General features: G+C 43.3%; 1 protein-coding gene across 1 annotated transcript; it reads right to left on the reverse strand.

Moving 5' to 3' along the window:
* Positions 1-6,298: 6,298 nt before the first annotated feature.
* Positions 6,299-12,097, reverse strand: tnnc1a (troponin C type 1a (slow)). The gene is made up of 6 exons (XM_017409656.3): positions 11,983-12,097; positions 10,718-10,748; positions 8,749-8,895; positions 7,687-7,801; positions 7,037-7,173; positions 6,299-6,924 (listed from the first exon to the last, which is right to left on the reverse strand). The coding sequence occupies exons 1-6, from the start codon at positions 12,004-12,006 to the stop codon at positions 6,893-6,895; spliced, it is 486 nt and encodes a 161-aa protein (XP_017265145.1). The 5' UTR covers positions 12,007-12,097; the 3' UTR covers positions 6,299-6,892.
* Positions 12,098-12,305: the final 208 nt, after the last annotated feature.

Below are 12,305 nucleotides of genomic sequence, written 5' to 3' on the forward strand. Positions count from 1 at the left end.
AAAGCCGTTTTCGTGTGAAAGCTGCATGCTGAAATCCCACAGCCGAAAAGATGAGAAGGTTGAAAAAGCAGCGAGTCCCTGTCAGGATGGAAAACCTTGGACGATTTCACCTAAAACCTAACTTTGGGTGCAAATGCAACCGTTGTCTGTTGTTTAGAGAGCAAAGTGCTTTCTTTTATCAGAACATATCTGAAACATAGCACTCCTTCAAGGAATGCAAATCACCCGCAGCCGTTCATGCCACAGTTTTAGATCGTCTTACGATGAGAAATGACTGAGTTGGAGCCATTTTTGGTCAAACCTTGAAAATAACGTTCTTCATAATCTCATGCGATTTTAGTGAGACGTCACGCTCAGAGTACGTGTCGGCAGCAAACTTCAGCTCGACATCTGTAAACGTCACAGCCCTTTTTGGGTTGATTAGCTGTGGTGGCCATCTTGAATTGGGCTGACTCCAAGTATGAGTAAGTTGTAGACTCTCATGCAATGATTGCTTCCTCTAGTTTCAATAAAAATTTGCCCAGTGGTTCATGAGATATTTTGATAACACACACACACAAGAGCAATGAACCTGGTGTATCATAGAGTTGATGATCTATAATAATATGTATTAATCTAACCCTCATGGTCTATGTTCTGTTTTAATGCAGAGTTGTATGTGTCGTGACGTACTACAGTATTACTAAGTGTACTCCAAGTTTTTCCATGAGTTTCATAACCAGTTTCCTATTTAATTTTGGTAAAAATAGATCCACGCTGGAGTGGTGCATTAAAAGTAAACAGTTGCTGTTATTCATGTGAATCAGTGAATAGTTTCTGTGGAATTTGAGATTTCTGTGTATTGTGGTCCTGCTTCTCTATGGGCCATTATGGCAAGGCCGGTCCAGAAACAGTGCTCCAGTGTTCTCGGCACCAGAAAGTGGGATGGAGCGTCACGATACAATATTCTGTCTGTTCCAGGCCGATGTGCAGTGCTTCCACTCTCTCTTACTCTAAAGTGCTCCACTTCCTCATTGTGTATTTATGGCAACAAAAACAAGCCACAGTTCGCTCTCTTCGAGCTGACGATCGCTAAACGTTTCTATCTTAATCAGACCTGGCGAGGAAAGTAGAATGGAGGTTGAATGCTGAATCAGCGCTCACACCATTGTTTTCCTGTTCTGTTTTGTTTATGAATTATTTTTCATGTTTTTTTTGCAAGTAAACTACTTCTGCGTCTTTTGTGCTGTTTCAGCAGTTGATATATCACAGCCTTCAGCTCATTCAGGACATGGCTGTTATGACTTTTGTTTCTGAAATATTTACACTCTTCAGAAAGTTTGCCTTCATGTACCAATAGTTTCACCAAAAAGTCCACCAAGATCGTCTCATTTCCTTAAGTGAACATTGTTCCACTTGAAATCTACTTCAGCATACTTGCTCTTTTTTGTTTTCTTGTAGTACTTTTAGCTTTTAGCTGGCCTTTTGCTAGTTTTAGCTACTAATCTGCTACTTATAGCTTTTAGTCAGGCTTTTTTTTCTTTTAGATGTTAGCTAGCCTTTCGCTAATTTATGCTTCTAGCTAGACTTTGATACTTTTAGGTAGATTTTTTGCTGCTTTTAGCTAGCATGTTGTTATTTTTAGCTTTTAGATAGACTTTTGCTACTTTTAGCTTTTAGGTAGCATTTTACTCCTTTTGGCTTTCGTTTAGACTTTTGATAGTATTAAGTTTTAACTATCCCTTTGTTAGTTTTAGCTACCCTTTTGCTACCTTTAACTCTTAGCTAACCTTTTCCTGCTTTTAGCTAGTTTTGCTGCCTTTGAATTTTAGCTTTTGTTTTGCCGGTTTTAGCTAGCATTTTGTTACCTTTGGCTAATAGCTAGCATTTTGACGCTTTTAGCTTTTAATCTATGTTCAGCTTCCTTTAGCTTTTAGCTGGTGTTCACATCTTTCAGCTTTAAGAACTCGGTTTCAGCTTCTTCAGCAAATTTCAGCAGTCTTTCGGCTCCCAGCGTTCACGCTGCATGTTGGCAGAAAATGCTGTTCCTCCAGTAACAACGCGATCCTGGCACACTCGGAGCTGAACTAATAATAGTGCAGAACATCGGACTTATGAAACCCTCTCGACTGGCTTCTGAAGGAACAAACTGGTCGATCAGAAGAACTTCCAGGTCCGCTTTTCTTATTTATCGCGCTCCATTGAGTAACATGAGAAATGTCACATTCAGCGCTGGAAATCGTCCAAGAGCCTGTGATGAAGAGGAGCAAGAAAAACAGGAATCCTCTAAACCCAGGAGCCTGCTGCCTTCAAACAAGATCTGCGTGTGTGTGTGTGTGTGTCGGCGTCTGAACGATGCCGTGAGGAGTTAACGCCTTCCGAGCTCAAAGTCATGTGTGGCGGGGTATTCCCTGCTCTTTTTTCTTTTAACACATCTATAAATCATTCAGAGCTGCGGGAAAAGGAAGTACAAACGTGGCACGACTTAGTAACACACTTCCAGGGTGATTTAAAGGTTTGAATAAACGATTTATGCCTGTTTCTGCAGGTTCTCACGATGAATCTAAGGGCCGCCTTGAACTGAACTGACTCCAGAAGTTGATCAGCTGTAGATGCACGGCTAGTGATCGCTTTCTTTTGGCAACAGACAGACACACAACTAACATTTTTGTCCACCTTCTCTCCTTGGCGGCGGGCGATAAGAACTCTCCTTTTTTGGTCGTTCTTTGACTCGGGCAGAATAAATGTGAATGAAGTGGGTGGTATAATATCGACAGCGTACTAGATCCTCTCCACCATTACTATTGTCTTCGTTCTGTGTTCCAGGAAGTGTGTGTGCTGCCTGTGAAATCCACAATATCAAAAGTAGCTCATGGCTGCAGTGTGTGTGTGTATTAACAGCAGGCATGAGTCATCAAGCCTGTCTTATGCAACCACATCACTTCTCCACCCAACTCGCTGCTGTAGTGCACCACACCCCAGATTCATTCACACTCCGCTCCGCTCAGCCTCTCATTGATGGTGCCGGGTGCACCGCTTGCCCTCGCTCATGCCGCGCGTTTTTCTTTTTTTTTTTTTTTTCAGATTGCAGGGGACTCGGCAGGAAGAGCGAACTGATCCGAGTGAGAAAACACAAACACAACTGCCTCCTCCCACAGCACCTTCGGTCATCGCTCAGTTTCAGTGTGATACATGAGTGTCACCGTGCTGGAGGTGGGTGACTGTGGGGTGTCAACTGTATTACCCAGGATGTAAGTGACAGAGAGGGGGGGGGGGGGGGGGGGGGGGGGGGGGGGGGGGGGGGGGGGGTTCATTCCCCTTGGTAACAGTCGAGGTGCAGGATGAAGCTACCAGAACGCTCTTGGGGAACAGAGAAACACACAGAGGGAGGGAGGAGGGTCTTTGGATACTGTCATCGGTCAGGCCACCGACGTCACCCGCTCACACATAACACTGTCCATCCCATTCCAAGTGACAGAAATTACAGATAAATAAATCCTCTTCATGTAGAAAACATTTAAAAGCATGTCATTCTGAATCAACAGGAATTGAAAGATACGTTTCTAATAATATATGAGCTAATAGTTGGTTGTATTTGACCACCAATAGAAGCATGTAACAGGCCGGTTCCTAGCTTGACTTTTTTTTTTTAACTGACAGGGTTTATTGTTGCGTTAAGTCCAGCCTGTTTAACATTGTTTGTCTCTAGGAAGAGCCTAGTTGTGCAACACAATCTGTGATCTGCAGTTTACTGTAAGGGAGCCGAACAGAACGGTGAGAAGGTGTTGTCCTGCTGACATCAAGTGGACGTGGTGATAACTGCACGACTCCTGTGCTCCTGGTGCTGCAGCCAGAGAGAAGCTGATTGATGGTTTGAACATCTTTTAAGATTTATTATCAGGGAAAAAAATCATCCAAGTCTGTCAGTAAAGAACAGCCCCAATTCCAAAACAGTTCGGGCACATCTCAAAGAAGTGAAAACACGAGTTCAACCAGAAGCTGTGAATGTAAGTACATTAGGAAACAGTTGGAGGAGCATTTTGAAGTGAGCAAGGTTGATTTGCAACGAGTCAGTAAAAGGACTGGGTTTTAAAAGGGCATTTTAGAGAGGCTGGATCTCTTTGAAGTAAAGATGGCTAAAGAATCACCAGTCTGGAAAAAAACAGCGTCTAAAAATAGAAGAACTATAGTTCATAATTATAAACAGCAGTTTGTAACATTATCAAAAGATTTGAAGAATCTGTAGTAATCTCTGAGCTCAAAGGACAAGACTGAAAGTCAGGTTTGGATTCCCATGATCCTCAGGCCCACATTTAAATCAGGTCTGATTCTGTTATGAATCAGAATTTCCACAAATCACTGTCTGTAAACACAGCTCACTGCCATCCACTAATACTGCTTAAAGCTCTATCAGGCAAAGAAGAAGTCAGATGTGAACAACATTCAGAAACTCTGCCGTCTTCTCTGGACTGAAGCTCCTTTAAAATGAATCGAGACAAAGAGGAAAACTGTTCTGTGGTCTGATGAATCAAAATTTGTATCTGTTTTTTTGGAAACCACAGTTGTCACGATGCCAGGGACCATCAGGCCTGCTGTCAGCGCACAGTTCAAAAGCCTGCCTCTCTGATGGTATGGGGGTGCATTACTGCCTATAGCATAGGCAGCTTTAGATCTGGAAAGACACCATCAGTGCAGGAAAGTACATTCAAGTTTTCAAACATGTGCTCCCATCCAGGATATGCCTTTTCCAGGGAAAGCTTTGCATATTTCAGCAACGTATTCTGCAACCATTACAGCAGCATGGCTTCATAAGAGTCCAGGTGCTGAGCTGAGCTGCCTGAAGTCCAGACCTCTCAACAGTTGAAACTATTTGGTGCATCATGAAACAAATCCAGACCCAAGACTGTTGAACAGCCAGAATCCTCCATCAGACCAGAATGGGTCAACATTCCTCCAAAACCTCCAGCAGCTGCTCTCCTCAGCTCCAAGATGTTTACAGACTGATGTTAAAAGAAGAGGAGGTGCTTCACAGAGGAAAACATGGACCTGGAACAACTTGTTTTAGATGTGTTGCTGCCATCAAATTCAAAATGACCTTTTTTCTCTCTTCAAACATAATACAATTCCTCAGTTGAAACATTTTAAATGTTTAATATGTTCTGAATTGAATGTAATATGTTTTTTTTTTAGATTTGCAAACCATTGTTTTCGGTTTCTATTTACATTTTACACAACGTCCCAGCTTTTCCTGAATTGGGGTTGGGACAATGTTTTCAGAAACAAAAGGATTACTGGTGGGAAATATATTGATTTGCTCAGATGGACCACATATTTTGGAGCATTCGCTGCTGAATTTGAAGCTGTATGAGCAGCAGGAGCGTTATCTCTTTGTAGTCAGCAGAACTCCTTTTATGGGCGAAAGCATCTGATTGTCAGCTGGTGGCGCTGATCCTCGGACATGAGCACTAACATGATTAGACATAAATAGCTCCTGTCTCAATAGTCTTTGTAACTAGAGACAACCATGGGAATAGTTCACATATTGTAGGGCAAGATGCTCTACAAACGCAACAAAATACAAACGGCACACGCAGATCAGAATTTATAGTCCGTGGCTTAGTTCCAAACAAAAATGTCCCCTGGTTTGAGAAAGAAATGGGGGTTTCTCGCTTTAGTTGTTCTGTGAAATGCTAAAAAAAACAACAAACAGCTGAACAAACTAAGAATGAGAGGGTGAATCGATCACTGATCATCCTGCAACACATCTCTCATGAAGATGAAGATGAGGATTAGGAAATCAGCAAAAGAAAGTTCATGTTTCTCAACCCCGTCTTGAGGCAAAGCAGCAATAATGTTTAATGTTTTTTCCCAAGTGTGTGTGATGTTTGTGTGTTCTGTTAGCAAAACGACTCGTTTATTAGTGAATGGATTTTAATGAAACTCTCAAAGTAATCATCGATGGAACAGTTCCAGCTGATTCGCTTTTGGAGTCTGTCACATTCAAGATGGCCACCGTGGCCAACTGACATGAACCAGCACAGAAAAATGGCTCCAACTCGGTCAGTTTTACCAACATAGCTGAGAGTCAGCCCCTCACTTGTCCTCGAGTGCTAACTCGTCAAACAAAAACTCACAGTACTGCACAAGGGAAGATCATTTACGATGAGCTGTAACTCAACCATAACATGATCTTAGTCTGAAACTCTGGCGTGAAAAGTGGCCGCGAAATGCATTCCTCACAGGATCGCAGCACCGTTAATTTTAGAAGAAGCCTTATCTCTCACCCTAAAAGAAGCTGAGTTCAAACAAAGTGACCAAACGGGCAAACAGCATCTTGTTTATTACATGAGCGCACGCTTCAAGTGAGTCTTCCATGCAGAAACGGGCAGTTCAGGGAGACACGAGAATAAAAACACCGAGGGTAGTTTGGACGTATAGAAATATAGTACACATCGTTTATATTATAGCATGTAGATAGCCTGAATTCAGTGCACTGCATGAAAAAAATATGATTTATCTGCCAGAACTTTGGATATGTTCCACTTTGTTTATATCTTCCTCTCTGGTTAACACGACCAGCTTCTCACAGAGACCTGTAAACCAGCTGAGGGACCTTTCAGGTGATATTTGTGTGGAAACTAATTTCCAGTAGCAAAATAATTAGGCCTGAATATGTATATTTTTTTCATTCATTCATTATATAGGGGTACTAAAAGTCACAAAGTGTATTTACAACAATGGAAGATCTGATAGGAAAAATACAGAAACATTCAGGCACAGTATTTGACTAAATCTTGCATAGTTGTTATGTTTTTGGTTTTTTTCCCATCACCTGCATCCTGATCAGCATCTAGTTTCTCCACAGTTGACGGTGGAGTCACAGTGACAGACAGAAGTAAGATTTTGTTAAGGATTACTCCACTCCTTTCATGAACTCCAAAAATTCTGTTAAAAAAAGGAGAAGAGAGAAAGTCCTGGTTAGGGACTCCTTGCTAGCGTTTTCATCATTTAATTTCTGTTTTTCTTCATTTTCTTTCAGCGTACGGAATCATCTCACCGTCGTAGTCGATTTTGCCGTCGTTGTTCTTGTCCCCGTCCTTCATCAGCTCCTCGATGTCGTCCTCGGTGATGGCCTCGCCGGTGGATTCCAGCATCATTTTCAGCTCCTCCAGGTCGATGTAACCGTCTGCGTTTCTGCACAGATCGCAGCAGCGACATCTCTAAACGACGCCGTACGGGCGGCCGGTTTGTACGTGACACGTGCGCGCTGCGATTGATGTCTGAATTTTTAAGAGTCTGGGAACCGTCGCTGTAGGTGGGGGTGGGGGTGGGGGGGTGGCATGTTTGCTCCTTGATGCTCGGATGAGGTGTCTGACTTACACATTGGTGGGTGTTAGAAATACTCTGCGCTGTCAGAAACGATTAAGGAGCCAACTACATGCTGCACTCGGCAGAGCTGCTTGGCATTTTGTCAGAGCACATAATTGCACATGCGGAGCGTACTTTACAGGAGCCCGCACTGAAGAGTGATTTGATAACTAGGCTGTGGAAGCTCTGAGATGAAAGCATCCCCACTTGGTAGAGCTATTCCGACTTGTCTGTGAGTACGTTTACAGTAGACCGTGTAGGGTCGTGTCAGTCAGCTGCGCTCGGAGCATTAATGTTCGAAAGGGGATAACGGCACGAGGGCTTAAACATGAAGCTCACTTGTCAAACATCCGAAACAGCTCTGCTAGCTCTTCCTCTGTCTTCCCTTTGCTGTCGTCCTTCATGCATCGCACCATCATGACCAAGAACTCGTCGAAGTCCACCGTGCCGCTCCCTACACACACACACACACACACACACACACACACATTTCATTACATTAACCACTGGACAAATCGTAATGCAACCTGCAGGATGTAATCCTTGGGTGTACAGTTAATAAACTCTCGGATTCCAGATGGCTGCCACAGCCAGCTGGCCTTCAAAGACACAAAATGGCTCTAAGTCAGTCAGTTCCAAAGATATTTACCTAAAACTTAGCGTGGTAGTAGCTGAGACTGATCGCCAGCGCACATGCTGAGCACCAACAGATTACCCAACATCTTTGTTTAAAATTTTTTGAGTCGACTCTGTTTGTCAGCAAAATATCTCCTGAACCGCTCACAAAGTAATCATTAGATGTGACAGCTGATTAACATTTGGAGTTAATCCATTTCAAGTTAGCCACCAACATTAATCCACGTTAGCTAACACAAAATTAGCTCAGTTTTACAGATATCGAGCTAAAACTGTAGTCTGGTAGAGGCTGAGAGTCATTCACAACACATCCTCTTAGCGTCACATCTTGTAAGGTTGCAGGAGATCAATTGCCCTTAACGTAATCATCAAGGGTTGACCAGAACAGCTAAGACTTCGTCTTCGTTCTTTGAAGAGATGCTAGGCCTTTCAGTGATTTGAGGATGTGGCATCGTGTTCATTGCAGACCCAAGCAAATCGGAGATGCTGGTTTTTATCTTTTATCATTACATCCTGTGGAAAATCCAAGCTGACTTGTGCACGGTCTGGTACATGTTTCCCTTTAATCCAGCCTGACACATCCTGTTCTCTTTGAGACCTTTGACTTGCGCTTGACATTAAGTTTGTGGGGTTTTGACGGGCGCTTGGCTGCGCAAACACGCCGGACCTCATAGGTGATCCGTGGGCATGAAGAGGTCAGGAACAATCAGCCTCCAAGTTGCTTCTTTTTTCTTTTCTTTTTTTAACTGATTGTTTTTGATTTACCGTCTTCATCCACTTCATCAATCATCTCCTGCAGCTCCTCCGGTGTGGGGTTCTGACCCAGCATCCTCATCACCTTCCCCAGCTCCTTGGTGCTGATGCAGCCATCCTCTGCATCTTGGACGAAGATGTCAAAGGCGGCCTTGAACTCTGTAACACCACAGCAACGCACACAGATACACAGATACACAGATACACACACACACACGCAAAACAAAACTATTACAGGGTGAGGTGTTTTTAACATTGCCTAAAGATACATCTAGCAACACCTTCTTAGGAGAGTTTGAAGCAACAATTCAGACTTTTTGAAGTGGGGTTCTGTGGAAAGGTTACGAACAGTCAATATCTTACCTGTTGTAGATAGCTCTTTGAACGACCTCAGTTTGGAGGAACAGATTGCTATAGTAATCGGGTTGGGGTGGTGACAGGACAATATTAGATTGTGAAGAATTAGAATGGTCATCTGCAGGGCACAACATAATTTTCCCCAGTGATAGTTTGTTCCATGTTTCCGTTTCTGTTCATCTTTATTAAAAGTTAACTATAAACTGTGTGCTGCTTCAAAAACGAGCAAAGAAAACAGATGGATTAGCTTAATAAACTAGCTTACATCAGGAGGACCAGGAAGTTGCCGTTTAGTTTTTAAATGAAAATAACTCTTGGGAGTTTGGAAAAGCAGTTTGTGTCCTTCAGGTCTCAAATATGGGGAGGGACATATTTGTTAAATCCCTTTTATATTTGGTCCAAGTTGGGAAATTCTGTCAAACCTGTACAGAAGTGTTATTTGGCCTAAATTTGCTAGTATATATACCTGTATGTCTATGATGTTGAGATGATTATAACTTGCAAAATAATGATAAAAGACAATACTTTAAAATTACTGTAAGAATTAAGTCTTATTTTCTATCAACCAACCCCTTAGCTTGGAGTTGACATGCTAACAGCTAGTCTGAGCAAGACAAAGACCAAAGTTAATCACTGCCATTTTAAAACAACTCTAATCACGGTTATTTTACAGTGTTTTAGTCACATGCTGTGTTATGATCATTTACTATTCAGTCCGTTTTACACTACACAGTTTTTGCAGCAGAAATATCATGATCTTCCTGCCACAAGTGCCCCATGCTTCACTGGAAGTGCTAAAGCGAGCTGCTACTGGTGCTCACAAATAATCATAAAACTCCACGTAAATCATTTACATAATGTGAAACTGAAGGTGGTGTACAGGTTTATAAAACAGTGGGATTTTTTTTAGATTAGAGATTAAACCCTTTTTGATAAATTCTATAGTTAGGGATGGTTTGGGTTTCCTGAGCTCTCCCTTAGCTCTGCTGCTATAGGCTCAGACTGCTGGAGGACAAACTGACCACATTTCCTCGCCCCCCTGCTGTCTTTACTCCCTCTACTCTCCATGTTTGCATTTGTAATTATTTCTATCTTTGTTTTTCATCCAGTTTTTCATTCTGTGTTTGTCTCTTTCCTGTCATCGCTAACCCCACCCAGTCGAGGCAGATGGCCGCCCATCCTGAGCCTGGTTCTGGTTCGGGTTCTGCTTGAGGTTTCTTCCTGTTAAAAGGAGGTCATTTCTTTCCACTGTCGCCTCTGTGCTGCTCAGGATGGGAGACTGGAACAAAGGGAAGATTCAACCTGCTGGCTCATTCAGATTGATAACTTTTTACTAGTTGCTATTTGTTCTCTATGTGAATGTTTTGTATTACAACAGAACTGAGTGGATTTAGGATGTGGACTTGTTTATTATATAAATTGAACAGAGTTGTTTTAAAACAGCAGCAATCTTGGTCTTGCTTCCACTCAAAATAGTCGTTAGCTCGTCAATCCAGTTCTAATTAACCTCCATTTCTCCAAAGACATATCTAGAACAAGTAAGATATTAATTGTTCTTAACCTTTCCGCAGAGTCCCATTTCAGAAGATCCGAACTATCCCAATAAGATAAGCAGCTTACGCACCATTTTTCTGTTCATCTGTCAGCTGCTCAACCTGCAACAGACGAAAGGATGGAAACGTTTACATTTTGTCTACGTGGACATGATATCAAGAAATAGAAACGTAGACATTAGTCTCTGTGGGCTATCCCGGTCTGTCGGTAACAATGTTCCACGCACTGGGGCAACGCTTCGCCAAACACAACACCTATATTTCATATGTGGGAGCCAGTTCGAGGTGGGGTTAAAAATAGACCCAGGAGGGTCAGGAACCACAGACAAAGGACACGATACACAATGCTTTAAATTAGCATAGCTGTGGAGCTGACCCAACAATGCGACCGTAATCCTGGAAAAGCTACAACGAATGAGACGGGGAGACAGCTGCTTATGTAAGAGTTGTCTTCTGTCGTCCGCTGTAAATTAAACACACATATACAGATTCCTTCATAGAGACACTTTACTGGTGATGATGTATAAATACTTCTTTTCTTTTTCTTTTTTTTAAAATCCACCTGAACAAACACATGTAAAATGCATTCCTGGGTGCTTTTACTGTCTGCTCAGTTGGGATGTGAGTGGACGGGACAGCCGGCTGACTGTCCAGGGGGGGAGGAGGGCAGATACCCCCCCAACACACACACACACACACACACACACACACACACACACACACACACACAGCTTTTAGGATGATGGATAATGCTGGAATTCAACACACACACACACAGAGTGAGTGGTGGTGCTGAGGGTGTTATCTGGATCCGAAGGCCTGCTGAGGCACCAGAGAACCACGGGCACAGGAGTGTCAGAGCAGCTGGCCAAAATTAGCCGCGTGGAGCAGGGCCTGTTCCATTTGAAGTCAAGAATGAGGCAGCGGGACGCATCCCGTCACTGACCTCACGAGGGGCCGATAAGGCTGAAAATCCACAGACGTCTACAAGGACGTGACGACTCTTCTGATGCCGGCTGGTGATGGAGGTGACGGAGTGGATGTGCAGCAGGCATTCAAGTGATGGCAGATAGAACAAACAGATGCAGGACCTTTGTTTTTTTAATTCAATCACAAAATAAATACTAAACTGTACCTAAAATGACTATTTCAACTTGACAGAATGAAAAATGGACCCCTTTTTCTCCACTGGATGTTACAGAAAGTTTTAGAGCTGAGATTTAGGGTTTGTGAACTGACAGAACTAACAGAACTCCTGACAGGCTCGTTCTCGTGGAGCTTTGGTGCGTGTCCCCATCACTGTAACGCAGACGAGCCGAATGAGACGGGAACGTACCGCTGCTTTGTAGATGTCGTTCATCCTGGAGGCTCCTCTGCTGCCTGTCCTGACCGCGTCCTGGCACAAAGGAAGGAGGTTCCGTCCAGCTCAGGGCAGGACTCTGGTCTCTTCCTGGGAGGGTTTTATAGCCGGAGCCTGGCACTGTCTGTGTCCCTCCCTGGGCTAAACAGCCTCGCACACATGCGTATCAACAAATGTGTGTTGCCTCTGTGTGTGTGCGGAAACGTCATTTGGTCAATCTGTCACAATCGCCAGGCTCAGATAAAAATGCAGCAGCTCTTAGGGGGCACACTATGGAATGGTATGAAGGTGGGGAGGTG

Source organism: Kryptolebias marmoratus, linkage group LG8, assembly GCF_001649575.2.
Source record: "Kryptolebias marmoratus isolate JLee-2015 linkage group LG8, ASM164957v2, whole genome shotgun sequence".
NCBI lineage: Eukaryota > Metazoa > Chordata > Actinopteri > Cyprinodontiformes > Rivulidae > Kryptolebias > Kryptolebias marmoratus.